This window comes from Leuciscus leuciscus (assembly GCF_965113295.1).
Source record: "Leuciscus leuciscus genome assembly, chromosome: 4".
Taxonomy (NCBI): domain Eukaryota; kingdom Metazoa; phylum Chordata; class Actinopteri; order Cypriniformes; family Leuciscidae; genus Leuciscus; species Leuciscus leuciscus.
The window spans coordinates 54005074-54025981 of record NC_138728.1 but is presented as its reverse complement, the minus strand read 5'-3'; the positions used below and the strand labels follow the sequence as shown (position 1 = coordinate 54025981).

At 40.7% G+C, this 20908-nt stretch overlaps 1 protein-coding gene across 1 annotated transcript; it reads left to right on the top strand.

Annotated features, from left to right (window-relative positions):
• The first annotated feature begins 12452 nt into the window (after nucleotides 1–12452).
• LOC309497127 (uncharacterized protein) lies at nucleotides 12453–14723 on the top strand. The gene is made up of 2 exons (XM_082167352.1): nucleotides 12453–12986; nucleotides 13347–14723. The coding sequence occupies exons 1-2, from the start codon at nucleotides 12614–12616 to the stop codon at nucleotides 14378–14380; spliced, it is 1407 nt and encodes a 468-aa protein (XP_082023478.1). The 5' UTR covers nucleotides 12453–12613; the 3' UTR covers nucleotides 14381–14723.
• The last annotated feature ends 6185 nt before the right edge of the window (nucleotides 14724–20908 follow it).

The window sequence follows — 20908 nt, the reverse complement described above, 5'->3', positions numbered from 1 at the left end:
TCATGCAAAGATTTCAACACCATGCTGTGGTACTGCTTGGGAAGAACAAGCTGTCGCTTTACTCTTTGGTCACTCAGCCTAATGGTTCTGTACAAGCAGCCATTATCTATTGACAACTTCTCCCATTCTCGTTTCAGCAACTTCATCTCAGGTTGATTTTGATGGACACTACTTGCAGGTTTCTTATGACAGACAGCTTCCCACACCTCTGCCAGGCACACATCCTTTCTTTGGGCAGCTTGAAGCTCACTTGGACTAAGCTCAGGTAAGTGGTCAGCAGCTAATGCAGTAGCTTGACAATAAGCCTTAGGAACAGCAGACATATGGGCCCCTATCTGTTGCACAACACATGGGTAAGATGCACAACCTGCTCTCCTCTCCACAGACATTTCCTGACAAAGAGCTCGGACACCCGCCGCTGGAATTTCCTGCCACTCATCATCAACACTTAGGTGGGTATGTGGACGTCTGGACAAGGCATCAGCGTCGACGTTCTTTCGGCCTGGCCTGTATTTCAGACTGAAGTTGTAGGTGGTGAGGGCTGACAACCAACGATGACCAGTCGCATCAAGTTTTGCCGACTTCAGTATATAAGTTAGAGGGTTGTTGTCAGTTCTAACCTCAAACTGGACACCGTAAAGATAGTCATGCAGTCGGTCCACAATTGCCCACTTCAGAGCTAGAAATTCCAGTTTGTGCGCAGGATAATTTCTCTCTGAAGGAGAAAGACTTCGACTGATGAAAGCAACCGGGCGGAGACCTTTGTCATGCTCCTGATACAACACTCCTCCAAGTCCATCCAGACTTGCGTCCACATGCAAGACGTAAGGCTTTTGTACATCAGCAAAGGCTAGCACTGGAGCTTGGGTCAGACAATTTTTGAGTATTTGGAAGGCAGTGTCACACTGAGCAGTCCATCGGGAGCCAAAAGGTTCAGAGAATTTGTAGCACGGCTTGGCATTACAAACAGGTGAGTTGTTATGTTTCTTTTTAGAGGATGGGTACCCCTGCAGCAGTTCATTTAGGGGCCGACACAACTTTGAGAAATCCTTCACGAAACGGCGGTAATATCCACAGAATCCCAAAAACGCTCGAAGCTCTGTCACTGTTTGTGGTTTGGGCCAGGATACCACAGCCTCGATCTTTGAAGGGTCAGTAGATATTCCATCCTGTGAAACGATATGTCCCACGTAGTTCACAGATGTCCTGCCGAATTGACACTTATCAAGGGAGATCTTCAACCCTTCATCCCTCAACCTATCCAAAACCTTCAACAGCCGCTGTTGGTGCTCTTCAAGAGTCCGCCCAAAAACAATTAGGTCATCTAAGTACACAAGCACCTCCAAGAAGTTCATGTCTCCTACTGTTCTCTCCATGACCCTCTGGAAACTGGCAGGTGCTCCACAGATACCCTGGGGCATACGCTCAAATTCATAAAAACCCAAAGGGCATATGAATGCGGTCTTTTCCTTGTCGGGGTCACTCATTGGTATTTGATAATATCCACTTCTCAGATCTAAAACAGTAAACCACTTACTCCCAGCAAGACTGTGAAGAGCATCTTCAATTCGGGGTACGGTATATTGATCTGGTATGGTCCGTTGGTTGAGCGTCCGATAGTCCACACACATTCTGACCTTCCCTGACTTTTTACGCACCACTACAATGGGCGAAGCGTAGGGGCTTCGGGACTCTGAAATTATGCCAGCATTCTTAAGTTCTTGTAGATGCTGCCTCACATCCTCCCAATCAGCTGGGGCGAGACGTCTAGATCTTTCTCTGAAAGGACGCGAATCATTCAGCCTAATCTCATGCATGGTACTTTTTGCACAGCCCACGTCCCACTCATGAAGGGAAAACACTTCTTTTCTCTTCATCATCTCCTCACACAAACTCTGTTTTGCTTCTTCCGGCATCGGAGATTCTCCAAAATCAAAGCATGTAGGTGACAAGTTACTTTGTTCTGACTGGCGGTTGGAGGAAAGTTGCGGCACCATGGTCACAGGAAATACATGAGCAAGAGGAGTTCCTCGCTTTATCCATACTTCTCTTGTAGACGTGTTCCTGACAGTCACCATGACCCGTCGGCTGGACACAATGGATGCAGAATGAACTTCAGGTCTCACTTGCAAGTCAACAGTAAAGGTATCATCAACTTCCGCTTTATCTACTAACAACAAAGATTCTGTCATCCGACTGGGTAATTTAGGTAGACCTGGGAGTTGCATAACCTGACCTGGCTTCAAGACAACAGGGGAATTCTTCACAAACCAAACTGTTCCGTGTTTGTTTGGATCACCCTGACACACGTCTGTCTGCTGAATAGACTCAAATGCTTCTCGTATTACAGGATGCATAGTCAACACGTTCAGGAACTTCTCTCCAGCCTGTTCACGACAAGACTCAAGCAGCTTCCTCACTAAGCTAGTGTTGGTCCCAACCAAAATGGCTATCCCCTCTCTTTTCAAAGGGTCTGGACACACGATTGCGAGAGTGTCAACCACCTGGTGCACCCCAGCCACATTTTCAGTAAATTCAAGTCTGAGGGGTAAGTATCCATCATACGGATATTTATGCGAGCTAAGACCCCAGATCTCAAGATTTTCCACAGGTTGAAGAGGCAAGTGCTTCAGGTACGTGTCATAGAAACTCCGATACAATAGAGTGACCTGAGAGCCACTATCAAGAAGAGCTTTTGCGTAAATCCCTTCAATTTGAACAGGCACCTCAGAGACAGGCCCTACTAAACCTACAGGCAATTGTGGCTGGCCAACATCAAGCAGAAATGAAACATGAGTGGAACGTAGGTTATCTGGAACTCCGTGCCGTTCCGTCACTGAGCTCCACTGAAGTTTCCCTGTAAGCGGTGCATTTTCATCAGCTTCTGATTTACCTTCCTGAGATCCTCAGGTCCTTTGCACTCCCACTTCTTATGACCATCTTCACCACAGTTATAACAGAAGATAGCAGGCAGAGTTAACTTGGAAGTTTTGGGCTTGTAGGCACTGTCTTGGTTCATAGCTTCCTTTGTCTGACTGGGCATTTTCTGTGGGGCACGGTCAGAGGCAGGGGTCACAGTGGCCACGCTCAACAGTTGACTCACCTGAGTAGACAATTCTTTAACCTCCTTCTTCAGGCTTTGTAATTCAGGCGGCACAGGCACGTGGGGAGAGGCAACATTAGCAACAGAAGCTTTAACATTCTCTCGTGCAGCTACCCAGTGTTCTTCCTCTCGAACTTCCTTCATCAACTGTGAGAAAGAAGGGGGATCATGCAGAGTGTGAGTCATTCTCATTCACAAAGCAACCATATCATTGGTCAGAGCCCCCTTAATCAGCTGCTCCATTCTGGCTCTATTTATACCGGCTGCCTCAATCCCACCCTTCAACAAGGCTCTGTGGAGAAGTTTATCTAGGCGGTACAAGAAAGCTGAAAGTTTCTCTCCACTTTCCTGGTAGGTATGGCGAAATCTGGCCATAAGGTCAGGCCCACTCTCAGTAGTTCCATATACAGTCTCAAGGGCAGCTAAGTACTCGTTTGCAGTCGCTGATGGGCTACTCACTTTAAGAAACCTGACAATATCAGCCGCGGGACCTCGCAAACTCTCAACGATGCGTTGCTTCTTTGCAGATTCGGTGCATTGCCATTCACTTATCATTTGAGCGGCCTGCTCCATCCAGACTTCATACTCTTCCTCACCTGGAGGGACAGGTTTCAACCCTGAGAACAATCTCAGTTTTCTGTAACTAGGACCATCACTAGACACCTGATTACACCGATCTACTAATTTGCCTATGGCATCAACTAGATCCACACTGATGTCAGATTTAGGAGGCTGGTTTTCCACAATCATGGCCTTCACTTCATCGATAGACTTGCCCTCCTGCTGTAACAAGGCTTGCAGCTTGAACTGGAAAGTATCACCTTCGGAGGCAGGACCATGGGCTACTAGACTACCCACTAAGTTCACACTCCAGGGTCCAGCTTCATTTTCTATACCTATCTCAGGAGGGATAACATCAGGATCTAGGTCAGCACTGGTCTCCACTAAAATAAACAACCATCTGCCAGTTACATCACCACGGCGACCACGTATTCTAGTGCGACCAAAAACTTTTACTGTGTTTAACACTTTCCCAATAGTGTCGTTACTGGCATCCAAAGGAACATTGCTCAAAACAATAGCACGCGAGACATCAACACTCTCTTCTCTGCTCCACTCGACAGTCTGCGACAGATCCATAATTTTGAAAGTAAATGCAAGTCACTAGTATTATGGCAAAATAAAAAAAATAGTTTTTCAGATCAGCTGTTACCGCTACACTAAATTCTAGAAGAAAATATAGACGCTGGTAAACAGGGAAAAAGAAAGAAAAAAAATTATCCCAGCGGGGCCTCCAAAAATGTAACCCTTTTCTCAACTAATTTAAGTTAAAATTTCCCTAATCAAGAAAACCCTGGATTCCCGGCAGTTGAATGGTGAATTTGGCCGGTATTTTTTCTTTCAATGCAAATTAACGTAAAGTATTTTTCCCTATACCAATTACACAATACTTTTACTAAAATGATAAATTAAATAATTCTTATTTATAGTTTCCTAGAAATCAGTACCTTGTTAAATGAATAAACTTATCAAACTCCAAAGAAATACCAGAATACAAATGTTAAGGGAAAAAAACTAACAAATATTTATTTTACATTAATGTAATAACCCCCTTTAAAAGAAAACAAAACAAGGAAACACCTTTTTTTATATATGAAGACAGATAAACACTTATACCCAATGGTATGTAAATTACTTATTCTTTTTTTTGTAAATAAAATATGCAAAATCACCTGTTCAGTCTCAGAACTGTTCCTTGTCTCTTTTATGTTTGTTTTTACACTTGCATTTTTACCTTTTTCCTTTTCTACTTTAAAACACTGTCCTCAATCAGCAACATACAAGTGGACAAATTCAGAACCCTGTTAGATATAGGCTAAACACTTTTCTACTGAGACATGTAGAGCAATAAGGAAAATAAAAACAATATTTTGTTCAAAAACAATTAAACACTTGAAAAAAAAAACCACGATTCACAACATAAGTGTTTTTCCCTTTCAGTGTGAAAATCAGTTATGAGTCAGTGACGCAGTCAAATATACGGTCGTTCGTTATCGTTGGGGCCCAGTTCGTTGGTGCACATTTACGGCTCGGCTGACGAATTCAATGTACTCCCGCACATTTAACAGATCCGAAAAATGAGTTCACTTACGTCCATCCGACGAAAGAAGCAATGGGAAGTCACTTACGATACGAACAGTTTCACACAAGCAGTCCCGATAGCGATGAATGCAGTTGATCCACGTCCCACGACGACTAACCACACAATCTTTCCAGTCCTGGAAGAATTCCGAAGTCCACCACGAACGTCCAATAACTTCGACACAGTTATTGACCATGAATTTGAATGTCACTAGCTGTTAAGCCCTCATCACGCACATCTTGACTCAGCGCCATGACTCAAAGATCACGAAGAAGATGACAGAAATACAAAAATAAAACACTTCAAATATCAAAAACAAAATAAACCACACGTCGTTTCTCTACACTTTGGGCCTTATATTACACAGAATATATTAAGTCTCCAAAATGACGCACTTCTCACACAAGCAGCCAAATTGCGTCTTCTCATGCCATGTGCAATGCTCCTTCCCCTTCACGTAACTTAACGCAACGTGCGTCCGTAAACTTTCAACAATCTCAATGCTGATTGGTCAACATTAAAACACTTCAGTTCAACAGAACACCTCATTTGAGTAAAGGCAAACAGTACAAATGATAAAGAAACAAAGAATGTTGGTACATTTTGTTACATCACATTATCAAATAAACAAAAAACAAAATATCAAAAGTATATATTTTAATACTCTGCAATTTTCAAAATAAGGCGTATTTGTAAGGCATATTTTAAGGGGTCCCTACATGTATATAGTGAACTACATTTTCATTCAAACAATTAAATAAAGCATTAATTAAATAATTATATTTTATTTACTGAGATGTGTTGTGCTTCACAATCTGAGGCAATAAGGGCAGGTGGAGTGATGGAGGGTCTCGTAAGGACAGGTGGAGTGATGGAGGGTCTTGTAAGGACAGGTGGAGTGATGGAGGGTCTTGTAAGGACAGGTGGAGGGGCTCGTAAGGGCAGGTGGAGTGATGGAGGGTCTTGTAAGGGCAGGTGGAGTGATGGAGGGTCTTGTAAGGACAGGTGGAGTGATGGAGGGTCTCATAAGGGCAGGTGGAGTGATGGAGGGTCTCATAAGGGCAGGTGGAGTGATGGAGGGTCTCGTAAGGGCAAGTGGAGTGATGGAGGGTCTCGTAAGGGCAGGTGGAGTGATGGAGGGTCTCATAAGGGCAGGTGGAGTGATGGAGGGTCTCGTAAGGGCAGGTGGAGTGATGGAGGGTCTTGTAAGGACAGGTGGAGTGATGGAGGGTCTCGTAAGGGCAGGTGGAGTGATGGAGGGTCTTGTAAGGGCAGGTGGAGTGATGGAGGGTCTTGTAAGGACAGGTGGAGTGATGGAGGGTCTCATAAGGGCAGGTGGAGTGATGGAGGGTCTCATAAGGGCAGGTGGAGTGATGGAGGGTCTCGTAAGGGCAGGTGGAGTGATGGAGGGTCTTGTAAGGGCAGGTGGAGTGATGGAGGGTCTCATAAGGGCAGGTGGAGTGATGGAGGGTCTCGTAAGGGCAGGTGGAGTGATGGAGGGTCTCATAAGGGCAGGTGGAGTGATGGAGGGTCTCATAAGGGCAGGTGGAGTGATGGAGGGTCTCGTAAGGGCAGGTGGAGTGATGGAGGGTCTCATAAGGGCAGGTGGAGTGATGGAGGGTCTCGTAAGGGCAGGAGGAGTGATGGAGGGTCTTGTAAGGACAGGTGGAGTGATGGAGGGTCTCATAAGGGCAGGTGGAGTGATGGAGGGTCTCATAAGGGCAGGTGGAGTGATGGAGGGTCTCGTAAGGGCAAGTGGAGTGATGGAGGGTCTCGTAAGGGCAGGTGGAGTGATGGAGGGTCTTGTAAAACTTTAAACACATTAAAAATGATATTGCACAAAAGTTATACTTATGTTCATGTTTTCTTAAAAATTATGTTTTCCTTGGTTTTATTACTCTGCATTTTGTGCTCTCTTACATTTTCTGCCCATATTTTACTCTCTTGTATGCTTGTGCTGTTTTTCTCTTCGCTCTTCTTTCCACATTCTGCACTTGCTCTTCCAAATGTTGCAGTTCTAGTTTCATGTAAATTAGGGCGGGCTTAAGCGTCACATTGGTCCACTAGTTCTAGATGGACAGCTCCTCCTCTAGCCAATATAAAGACAATATAAAGTTTTAATTTTCTCTTGCAACAAACCCACAAACAAAGTGGCGCAAGTGTTAACAAACTCTTGTCTGGGAGCGTCAGCTCACATGGGATCTGATCAGGGAAGGTATTTTACTGGACATGTGAGAAAAGTTGTGTGAAAGAAACCAGTTAGATGGCATCATGTCATACCTTACAAAAATATAGTTTGCTTAGTTGTGAAAATTCAAGTCTCTCATTAAAATGGTTTTTAAATGTGTAAATAATCTTGCTCCAGATATCATATGCCAATTAATATTAAAACAGAGTAGTAAGGGGATCACTACAAGAGGTGCAACTAATCAGAATTGCACAGTACCGAAGAGAAAAAAACAAATTTGCACAATCGACAGTTTCAGTTCAAGGTCCACTTCTTTGGAAGAACTTATCAGGTGAACTGAAAATGCAAACATAGTTGTACATCTTTAAAAGAAATCTAAAAAAGTGGTTCAAACAAAAGCAGGTTTGTGAACACTGATGGTCGTACACGGTCTCAGCTTTCTGTTATTATTGTTAATTTTTTTCCAATCTTTGCTTAGTTTTTTTGTGTGATTATGGTTTAATTGTTGTATAAAAGCCTAACCAGCGACTGGGGCTGCAAAATAGCCTTTGGCTAGAAGCCTGTATGTGGAGCATCAGCTGCTTGAAATTGTAGCAATGATTCTGTTTTGTCCCTGTTAAATAAACTTATGAATATATGAATAAAGCCTGCCTAAAGGCGGGCATACACTGTGCGATGTCTGTGCGATTTCAGCAAGGAACCTACTCACACTGAACGAGTAGATCGCATGCGATGTAAAGCCAAAGCTCAGGATTTATGTGCTCACACTGTACAGTCCGAACGTCGAGCTGCGACTTCACTGCTCACACTACACGTGTGAAAATATGCGCGAATCAGCGCGATAAATCCTCATGCCGGGTTGCGCCTATGGACGATATCATGTAGTCTATCCAGAGATATTGTCAGAACAAGCATCAGCTATCAATATCAAGAAGATTTAGCATTTCCAATTTATATATTAAATTATTAGCAGGCTAGTATTATTGTATTATTATTATTATTATTAGGGAAGGCTACTTTTATTATTAAAGTGATAGGCTATTATAATTAAATTGCCATGCAACAATTTCATAGCGCATCACCGCATAACCAACGCGCTGTGAGGATAATAAAATATTACATAGAAGCTTACTTCTCCTCATTAAAAATTGTCTAAAACATTTAGGTCGATTACAATGAATTATATACATATAATTAATTATTAACACTCTATAATATGTCCGAACACTGCAATAATTCATCAATGAAAATTAAAAACAGCTTTATTTCAAAAACATTTTTTAACAATAAAAGAGGCAACGTGTGCATCGCAGGTGGCTTGGAAGAAGTGGGTAATGGTTAATCCATTTTGCAACACGAACTGGAGGTAAGCAACACTAATTTGTAGCTTTGAACTACAGAACTTAAAGATCTCCCTTTTTCGTTTTTTTCGTTTTTTTTCCGTTTCTTTTGCTGCAGATGAAACTGCTTTGGCGCAGGCGCAGTGAGGGGAAAAACACTGAGTTTAGGGCAATCCGTTCGTAGCTCTGCTTCAACTGTGCGATATAGTCACGAGGAGCGACCAACATTTCTAACATGCCAGAAATTCATCCGACCATCCGATTGCCGGTCGTGAGAGGTTAATCGCCTCTCGTTTCCCCCTGTGCACTGCACCAACACTGCACGACAAACCACGCACGACAAAGCTGAAAATCGGCCCGACCCGAAAAAGAGTCGCATGAGTCAGAATTCGGCTCAAAATCGGACGAAAATCGCACAGTGTATGCCCGCCTTTAGGCCTAGGGATCAGGTCAGGAAGCAGACAGACTGGACAAATACACCGTCTGCTGGCTGTTTCATGTCACAGAAGTCAGATAAATCCCAACACATAGGGTCAAAATGTTATTGATGTTCAACAAATAAAACACAAATATAATACAGATCAACAAATGATAAAGCTTGAATTGCTGAATATTTGATCCCTTTCTTCAGAAACACTTGGTAAACATGAGGGCTTAAATACAAAAGACTAATGACTAGACAAGGGACACCTGTGAACAATGAACCAATGACAACACAGAACACAAGGCAGGATCACATGACTAGAACAGGGGATCACATGACAGACATGAAACAAGAACATAGGCTTGCTCAACTTGAACCTGCGCTGCACAGACCGATCGGTTTATGACATCAAAGTACCGTGAGAGTGATTGAATAGCATATGGAGCCGTCTACCATCTACTTTGATGTCATTCACCGATCGGTCTGTGCAGCACCGGTTCAAGTTGAGCAAGCCCCCCCCCCAAAATGATGCAAAATGATTATGAGCTGTAGTATAAGACCAGAAAATGTGCTGTTAAAAACTTCGCTTAGCACACTGTTATCGGTCAACGTCTGTCAGCGCAGCACGTTTTCTCACTCGATCATGTGGATATTATTGTTTTTCTCAACATGAACATGTGAAACAATATAAACACGATAGCCATATTCTGACTCAAGTGTATATGTACGTTCTATACGATAATTGGCGCAGTCTGCTTTAATAGCGTTTTTTCTTTTTCATTCGTGCTGCTTGAACTTAAATGCTTTTGTTCTTTATATTTTTTGTTTACACATATTGTTTCATGTTTTTCACTAAAAGAAAACCTTAAAATTTAACCTAAGCTCGTTGTGTATATTGCCTAATCGTAAGCTTGTTCGGAAATGGTGACAAAACTTTTTAAAAATGTCTTTCTCGTTAATCATCATTTAAATAAACAAATATTAAAATTTTTACGAGGTTAAATATTCGAATACAATATTTCTGAAAAATGCCCATCCCTACTTTAGACACAGTTGCTCCTTTGAGGTTAAAGAAGATTAAAGAAAATAGTCCAACGCCATGGTACAACGAGCACACTCCGGCCCTTAAGCTATCATTAGGAAGCATGGCATTAGTTTTCACTGTTATGCTGATGATACTCAGAACTTAAAAACACAGTGCCGATTAACTAAACGATGAGCAGCTGTGATGAATGTGATTAGTGTCTATGGTGACTGATCAGTGGCGGGAAACACATACAAGGAAACACATGTGTCGGAATGAAACAAACTAAAAGTCTATGAACTGAATATAACTGAACATAATGGTGACACTTGCATTTTAATGCATTGTATTATTTTTATGGGCTGAAATTCAACATGGTTGTATATTTAAGCTGTGAATATTTCAATTCAAAACATTTCACACACATTTTCATTATTAAAAACTCAATAATCCATATTCACCTTTCAGAGTTCACTTTCAAAATAGTCATTCTTTTTAATAATACAACCATGGGGCATGGGGTACTTTCCATAAGATCATCTCTCAATGCAAATCAAACCAGCTATTAGGCTAACTGAAATAAAACCATGCCAATCTCTAGGTATGGTGAAGGCTATGTGATGATGTGGGGCTATTTTAATTCCAAAGGCCAAGGGAACTTTATCAGGATGCATAGTATCCTGGATCCATGAAGTAACTGGCCTTTAAAAATACAAATCTGCCTGCCTCTATGGGAATTTAACATAGGGGTGTCCAAACTTATGCACCCTGTATTTTAAGGAAGAACATTTATTTATTTACGATACATTATTCATTCACAAAGAAAATTGTTGTCCTTAAAGGTTGGATTTTTCCCTTTTTTTTTAAATTAAGGCATTAAGATCAATTTCCAAAAGATGATTTTTTATTCCTCTTTTTAGTCAACTTTAGCATGGGTATGTTCACTTATGCTAAGCACATATAGGCCTGGTTTCACAGACAGGGTTTAGATTAAGTCAGGATTAGGCCTTAGTTAAACTAGGACCTTAAAGTTGTTTTTATAAACCTGCCTTAGAAAAAGATATGCTTTCAGTTAGAACAGTTAGTGAACAAACTCCATCGCACACCTGCAAGTGATAGGTGCATAGAATAATAAGACCAAACAGGTAGGTCGTATCAACTAATAAGGAACTCCCGCACACTATCGTTACTTGCAATTTAAAATTTATATTTATTAACACACAACGTTTCGGTCACACGACCTTCATCAGGAGTATACAAATGTTCAAATTCATCTCTTTTAAGATAAACACATGACCAATCAACAGCGCTCCATCTGTAAACAATTAAGCTCATTAGGAGTACATAATTAGCACAATATCATAAACAGTTACAAATTGGCAGACAAGGCTGCAAAGGAGGCCACAAAAAGAGAGTATGTTGAAGTCACAGTTAACATCAGTAAGATGGAAATGAAAAGCATTATTAAACAGAGGTTGAAGGAAAGGTGGCAAAAACAATGGGAGGAAGAGAGGAAAGGACGGTGGTTTTACAAAATTCAGAGGAGAGTGGGAGAAATGAGATGTGCAGGAAGGAGAAGGAGAGAAGAGACACACAGGGTTAAACAGTCATTTATTTAAAATAGGTAAACATAACACCGGCAGATGTGAATATTGTGAGCAACAGGAAACAGTAGAAAAGAAAGGAAATGATCCCTTTTATTTATATCCAGTTACACAAAGACAAACATAATAAGGAGAATATCCTGGATAGCGTAATGGTACAAGATTACATAGATCATATATATTATAGTGCCATACAGATATATATATACCGATGGCTCAAAAGATCCAGATTCTGGTATAACATCTGCAGCAGTAAAAGTCAACATTTTGAAAAGAACATCAGATCACATTTCAGTATTTACATCAGAATTAATAGCAATTATATTAGCATTACAGTGGGTCGAAGAAGTTCAGCCAATCAGATCAGTTATATGCACAGACTCTCTATCTGCAATTGAAAGTCTAGCAAGTGGTATTTCTACAGCTAGACAGGACTTAATTTATGAAATATTACAAAGTCTTTTTAGAACCAGACAATTGGGAATCATTATTCATTTTCTTTGGATACCAGCTCATATGGGGGTGGCAGGAAATGAAGAGGTGGATAGTTTAGCCAAACAGGCCATAAAATTTCAAGAAGTTGATATTAAAATTGCATTGAGTAAGACTGAGATAAAAAGTATCCACCTGTTTCCGGGGGGCGCTACTGTAAAATAGAACGTGGGTGAAACTTCCGGTTAGGTGGCGGAAGTAGTAAATCAACGGTATTTTGTGTTACATAGCGGAGAGGTTAGGTATTTTTCGAGTACATTTTTCTACTATTTAAAGTCGCAAACATTAATGAGAGATGTCGTTACGGAGCTCAGGGACAACATGTGCTGTTCGTGGTTGTACATATAACCGCACTAAACTAATTCAGTGGCTGAAACGTGAGTGTTTTGAACATAAGCCTAAAACTAAATCTGAGTGTTCCTGTGAACGATTATACAGTTTCCATCCCCTCCCAAAAGACGACGAATCAAATAGAATATGGAGGAAGAACTTAAACTTAAAAACACCCCCAAAACACCTGTTTGTGTGCTCGTTTCACTTCGTGGACAAGAAGCCAACAGTGGATAACCCGTACCCAACGCTCTTTCTGGGTTACGAGAAGCAACCGGAGAAGAGACGCCGACCTAGGATCCGACATGTCACAACAACAACAACAACAACAACAACAGGTAACTTAACATTAATGTAATGTCAACTAGCTTGTATTTTGTTTTTTTTCGTTTGTTTTTCTTGAATTACTTATTATTAATATATGAAAACCTGTGCCATGACGGTAGACAGGTAGCCTGATGTTTTTGCCTCGCATAAACTTTTATTGTGACGAGCTTGGAGGGCACAATGGTACACAGTGACAGATGCTAATTTAATTTCCTCTATTAGTTAACATTTAATGTTACAGAATATCTATATTGATGATATTAAACGCAGTCTAGATGTTTTTCAAGACTCTAATGCCCCCTAATTGTTTTTTTTTTAATCGTCATTGAAGGACTAACCAGCTAAATATGTACTTAATGTATTCCCTGCAGATGAGCCTGATGTGATGCAGGTTTCTGGGGACCCAGATCCTACCTCACAGACCTTCCATGATGCCCAGACACAGTGGTCAGACCCAACAATGGAGGACCACACCTACTCCAAAGCACCTACCATCACATGTGATATGTCAACTGCCCCATCCACTGAGAGGACACTGCCTGTTGCAGATGTTATTTTGAAAGACGATACTGACTGTCTGCTGTACACAGGGATTCCACTTCTTGAGTTCAAAACCCTTGTGTCTTGCTTGCAACGTTTTGCCCCCACATCGTCAGCATTTTCAGCAGAGGACCAAATTCTCTTGACATTAATGAAGCTTAGACAGAACTTTGTTATTGCCGATTTAGCTAGACGCTTCAAAATGTCACCTGGTCAGGTCAGTAAAACACTGACATTTTGGATAGATGTGATTGCTGAGCACACCCAGGATCTCATTCCATGGCTGCCGCGGGAAACAATAAAAGCCACTTTGCCGCAAATTTTTAAGGACAATTTCCCCAACACAACTTGTGTCATTGACTGCACAGAAAGTGTCTTGCAGAAGGCTAAAAATCTGGACTCAAGAACTGAATCTTATAGTCACTACTATGCAAACAATACTGTCAAGTATCTGGTAGCAATTGCTCCATCTGGTATGGTTATGTACATTTCAGAGGCTTACGGTGGCAAATGTAGCGATAGATTCATCACACAGAACTATGGGTTTCTCGACCATTTGCGTGCTGGAGATGAGGTGATGGGGGACCGTGGCTTCACCATCAGAGATCTGCTAGAGGAACGGAATGTTCGTTTGATCATGCCAGCTTTTACGCGCAAGAAATGCCAGCTGACAAATGAGCAGGTCACTCGCACAAGACGCATTGCTAATGTCCGTATCCACATTGAGCGAGCAATCAGACGTCTTAAGGTGTACAAGATCCTCTCTCAAACTGTGCCTATTAATTTTGTCCCTAAAATCGACAGAATACTAAGAATCTGTGCAGCACTCGTAAATCTGCGAGGAGAGCTTATTTCTAGAACATAGACACAATATTTTACACAATCAGCTTGAGCTTAAATCTTCAATTCTCTCTCTATAACTTTATCAACTGTATAAACCAATACACAACTTTTACTTGCACTGATATACCAACACTTTTTCTTTTAGTTGTTGTTTCATAGATAGCTATTTTCTTTTTGCTGTGTAAATTTGTTTAAATTCTTAATATTTTTCAATCTCGTAATATTCTGCAAAAGAGAGAAGTTTGTGTACTTTCACAGTATAGTATTACTATTTTTATTTAATGAAATGTTCTGAATACCACTGTTAACCAAATGTGCAAATGACACATTAATTTATTCTTATAAATAAACTCAAAAGCCAATGACTAAGTGTGTAATATGTTTTTATTCAGTGTGTATTTTTTTGTTTTAATTGTGGTTTGTTTTCCTCACACAACTGTAACCATGGCTTTATAAGTATTGATGATTAATAATATTATTATAATATTGAGAACAGTGTAAACATTCCCCCTAACTACGCATTAAACATCTGCAGGTATGTTGGACAGAGATGTATTTTCTTGTCAGCAAAATCATCAGCCAATCTAGGTAGCATGTGTACAAAGAAGAAGTTCTGCAGATGTTGCACTTGTGCATCTGTGTAGTGCTTATCAAATGGAATCTCCAATTCGATGTCCTCACTTGGTGTCCAGATGACTAGCTTGCAGCTTTGTAGGCCCAGACACATCATGGTCAGTTGTGTCTGAAAGGATTAAGAGTACATGTTTGTAAAAATAATCTGTTTAATTAATGCATACAGGTGCTTCTCAATAAATTAGAATGTCGTGGAAAAGTTCATTTATTTGAATTTGGGGGTTTCATAAGCTGTAAGCCATAATCATCAAAATTATAACAAATAAAAGGCTTGAAATATCTCACTTTGCATGTAATGAGTCTATATAATAAATTAGTTTCACATTTTAAGTTGAATTCCTGAAATAAATTAACTTTTCCACGACATTCTTATTGAGAAGCACCTGTAAGTTTAAAATACAATGTTAGTCTAATAATAGAGCTACTTTCATATTAAAAAGTATATTTCTAAATATAGAAAATACATTTATTTAAAAACAATAATCTTTATTATTAAATTATTAAAGAATCACCTGGAGGTAGTATCCATCCTTTCCTTTAGGACAAATCAGGTACTGTCCATCACCTAAACTTTTGATGTCACCATTTGGCCGTCCTAGAAATTCTGCCAGTGACATGGAGCTCTTGAAGGGGCACTTGATCTCAAGGAGTTGTGCTGAGTCAAGGATCCCATCTGGGCTGGCTCCCAACCAAGGATGGTCAGGGTGCACGACCAGGCCTCTCTTCTCCACAGTATGCCCTCTGCCTTCTCAAGCCTATTAGTGATCCAACGCTGCATACTCTTAAAGGTTACGTCCGTGGATCACGGCTGAACGCGTCTTCTCCACACTCATTTACAAACAAACTTATAATATAAATTAGTATTAATATTGATAGCATCACTGGTAGCTTCGTTGCTAACTCACTGTCCATCTGTTAAAATGGCGAATATATCAGATGTAAGTAGTCTACCGCTTGGTGCAGGTGAGGACACATTTGAGCTTCACGCACTGCAGTCTGAGCTGGAAGCTGTTGAGAAACAGATCCACAACCTTTTATTGAGACAGGCCGAGCTGAGAGACCGGTGTTTGGCTCTTGAAACATCACGCGCCGACGCACACAAATCAGTGTTTAACGTTACTAACCCGCTGACTCCGACCGCGTCTACTCCGTGCGTTCCTCAGCATCGGTCGCAATCAGCCATGGTCTCGTTCACTCCGGCTCCAACACGCCACCACGAAGCCTGGGTGGTTCCGCAGCGGAAGACGCGAGTCAGGTTTAGACCAAGACTTTCTCCGACCCTCCCGGTTTTCGAGTTATCGACACAAAACCGCTTCTCCCCTCTACGCGAAACAGAACGCGATGCTGTGATCATCGGCGATTCCATCGTTCGGCACGTACACGCTACGTTAGGTACAAGTAAGGTGCAAAGTCACTGCTTCCCTGGTGCTCGTGTTTCTGAAATCGCTGCTCGCGTTCCCGAGATCCTGAACGGTGACGAGCGCGTCGGAACTGTGGTCCTGCACGCGGGAGTGAACGACATCAGGCTGCGCCAGACGGAGATTCTGAAGAAAGACTTCAGGAATCTAATCGATACGGTACGCAGCACATCGCCTGAAACAACGATCATTGTGTCAGGACCGCTTCCCACGTACCGACTAGGGCATGAAAAGTTCAGCAGATTATTTGCGCTAAATGAATGGTTAATGTCATGGTGCAATGAGCAGAAACTGCTCTTTGTAAATAATTGGAATCTGTTTTGGGAGCGTCCTAGGCTTTTCCGTGCTGATGGCTTACACCCAAGCAGATTCGGAGCGGATCTTCTGTCAGATAACATCTCCAAAATGTTAAATACCCTTTGACTAGTAACCAAAAGTCCAAATCATAGTCTTTGCTGCACCAATTCAACTGATATAAATACTAGTGTAGAACATTGCATAGAAACCGTGTCTATTCCTCGTTTAGTGAGATCAAATAATAAATCTAATGCAGGATCTAGGAAAAATCTAATTGTTATTAAAACAGAAAATGTTGCTATTAGTAAACAAAAACTATTTCTAAAGCTAGGTCTTCTAAACATTAGATCACTCACACCTAAGGCAGTTATTGTAAATGAAATAGTCACAGATAATAGCTTCGATGTACTTTGCCTTACTGAAACCTGGCTTAAACCAAATGATTATTTCGGTATTAATGAGTCTACTCCTCCTGGATACTGTTATAAGCATGAGCCCCGTCTGATTGGCCGTGGCGGAGGTGTTGCAACCATTTATAAAGATATTCTAAATGTTACTCAGAAAACGGGTTATAAGTTTATTTCATTTGAAGTACTTGTACTAAATGTTACGCTCTTAGATGTTAGAAAAACATCCCTATTATCTCTAGCCTTGGCTACCGTATATAGACCGCCAGGGCCTTACGCTGATTTCCTAAAAGAGTTTGCAGATTTTCTCTCAGACCTATTAGTCAATGTCGATAAAGCATTAATTGTTGGAGATTTTAACATACACGTAGATAATCCAAATGATGCGTTAGGAGCTGCGTTTACAGATTTATTAAATTCATTTGGGGTCAAGCAAAACGTCACCGGACCAACTCATCGTCTTAATCATACACTCGATTTAATTATATCACATGGAACCGATCCAACCGATATAGATATCATTCCACAAAGTGATGAAGTCACTGATCACTACATGGTAACTTGCATATTACGTACTGCTGTAATATGTCATGCGGCGTCGCGTTATCAACCAGGCAGAACAATCCTCCCATCCACCATAGATAATTTCTCAAATTGCTTATCTAATCTGTCTCAGCTGCTGCCTGAACCCAAACAAACAGATGAACTAGAAGAACTAACTAGCACTATGAGCACCATTCTCTCTAGAACATTGGATGTGGTTGCACCTATTAAATTAAAAAAGGTCAGAGAGAAAAATAAAGCACCATGGTATAACAATACTACGCATGTTTTAAAGAGAGAAACCCGTATTTTAGAGCGTAAATGGAAACAAACTAATTTAGAGGTCTTTAGAATCGCGTGGAAAGACAGTATGTCACGTTATAAAAAGGCCCTAAAAGCTGCCAGGGCTGAGCACCTCCGCAAACTAATAGAAAACAACCAAAACAATCCAAGGTTTCTATTTAACACCGTGGCTAGACTAACAAATAAACAGACGTCACCCGAACAAAATATCCCGTTACAGTTCAGTAGTAATGATTTCATGAACTTCTTCACTGAGAAAATAGAAAGCATCAGAACCACAATTATAAACGTTCAATCTTCAATCGCGCCTTACAATTCAGCTTCAATTATCACCCCGAAAGAACAATTACAGTGCTTTACAACTATAGAACAAAAAGAGTTAAATAAACTTATCACTTCATCTAAAACAACAACATGTTTATTAGATCCTATACCAACTAAACTACTGAAAGAAGTGTTATCTGTAGTGGAAGAGCCTCTCCTCAATATTATTAACTCGTCTTTATCTTTAGGTCATGTTCCAAGAACATTTAAACTGGCAGTTATAAAACCTCTCATTAAGAAACCACAATTAGATCATAATAATCTAGCAAATTATAGACCCATTTCAAATCTTCCATTTATGTCTAAAATATTAGAAAAAGTGGTGTCCGCTCAACTGGGCTCTTTCTTGCAACAAAATTATATCTATGAAAAGTTTCAGTCTGGATTCAGACCGCATCATAGCACTGAAACTGCGCTCGTTAAAATCACAAATGATTTACTTTTAGCTTCTGACCAAGGCTGTATCTCAATACTAGTTTTACTTGATCTTAGTGCTGCGTTCGATACTATAGATCACACAATACTCTTAGATCGACTACAAAACTACACTGGTGTTCAAGGACAAGCACTAAGCTGGTTCAAATCATACCTATCTGACCGCTACCATTTTGTCTATTTAAATGGAGAAAAATCGATCATAACTCCAGTAAACTATGGAGTGCCGCAGGGATCTGTATTAGGCCCTCTGTTATTTTCAATATATATGATGCCACTTGGAAATATTATAAGGAAACATGGAATTAGTTTCCATTGTTATGCTGATGACACTCAAATATATATTTCATCACGGCCGGATGAAAACGCTACATTTTCCAAATTGACAGAGTGTGTTAAAGATATAAAAGATTGGATGACGCGTAATTTTCTTTTATTAAATCCAGACAAGACAGAGGTAATACTTATCGGTTCAAAAAACCGCCCACAAAACCTCGCACAATACAACTTTAACATCATAGGATGTCCTGTTACTTTATCCTCTACAGTAAAAGACCTGGGTGTTATACTCGATTGCAACCTGTCTTTTGAAAATCATATTTCTTATGTTACAAAAACAGCCTTTTTCCACCTTAGAAACATTGCTAAGCTACGTAATATGCTATCAGTTTCTGATGCAGAAAAGTTAGTTCATGCATTCATGACCTCGAGACTGGATTACTGTAATGCTTTATTAGCTGGTTGTCCTGCATCCTCAATAAACAAGCTACAGTTAGTCCAAAATGCCGCCGCTAGAGTTCTTACGAGATCAAGAAAATATGATCATATAACACCGATTTTATCATCACTGCATTGGTTACCTATAAAGTTCCGTATTAATTACAAGGTATTGCTACTGACTTATAAAGCCCTAAACGGCTTAGCTCCAGTCTATTTAACGGATCTTCTATCGCCCTATAATCCATCGCGCTCTTTGAGATCACTAAATTCAAGGCTTTTGGTCATACCTAGGATATCCAGAACCACCAAAGGAGGGAGAGCATTTTCACATTTGGCTCCAAAACTCTGGAATAGTCTTCCTGATACTGTTCGTTGCTCAGACTCGCTCTCCCAGTTTAAAACTAGATTAAAGTCGCATCTCTTCAGCCAGGCATTCATATAATCCTACAGTTCAAACTACAATCCGGCCTCTATCCAATGCCAGAGGAGAACTGGCCCCCGACTGAGCCTGGGTTCTCCCAAGGTTTTTTTTTTCTCCATTAAGGCACCTGATGGAGTTTTAGGACACCATTAGGTCACTTGATGGAGTTTTTCGGTTCCTTGCCACTGTTGCCTTTGGCTTGCTCAGTTGGGGATATTTTGGGGATATTTAATTTAATTTTATCAATCAATAAATTCCTCTTGAAACAAACTTTGTTGTATTATTTTAATTTAATACTGTGAAGCTGCTTTGATGCAATCTGTATTGTGAAAAGCGCTATACAAATAAACTTGACTTGACTTGACTTGACTTTCCATGAGTGTGATGACATTTATCTCATTTTCTTTGCCATGCAGTGTTGCTGTATTGCCGGTGAATGTTGGGTACAGATGCTCATTTAGAAATTTTTGAGGATCTGTGGTGTTTCGTTTTGGGACCCGTTTTGCTGTGCTGGCTGTTAGACGAAGCTTTCTAGCATCATGCCATGACTGTGAAGCACTTTGCATCCTGGTTTCTTCCATCAGTGTAGCTGCTTGTGTAGGGGACACTTTAATGTAGGCCTCATAAAAATGTGTGCATTTTGGACATGTTAGTGTTGTGCTGTGTTCAGTATGACAGAGTGTATTACTGTGGGTTGGATCATGTTTGCTGTGGCCTGCCTTGTTGCTGTCTACATCTGCTCTATAACTTAACTGAATAAGACCATTTGTCTGGAGCTGAAACAGTGGGGCCATCACTGATGAATTACTGTGGGCTATGAACTCTCTGTGGTTCTTAAAAAGTTGGGGAGGCATTGTTGATTCTTGCATTGTTGATGTGCCTGGATAAATGTGGTATGGCCTATGATGGCTAAAATTAATGTTCTTCACCTTCCTCATTCCTACATTCTTCTTCGCACCTGAATTCCACTTCCTTTGCACATCAGTGCATGCCATCCCTGTCTTTCCCTGCCTGACTGCATTTTCAACCTAAATTGAATTCAATTTTAT

What these genes read in the sequence shown, in the direction of transcription:
- LOC309497127 (XM_082167352.1), top strand. Translation starts at nt 12,614, where the DNA reads ATGTCGTTACGGAGCTCAGGGACAACATGTGCTGTTCGTGGTTGTACA. An exon ending in AACAACAACAACAACAACAG is followed by an intron (nt 12,987 to 13,346) that starts GTAACTTAACAT and finishes TATTCCCTGCAG; the next exon opens with ATGAGCCTGATGTGATGCAG.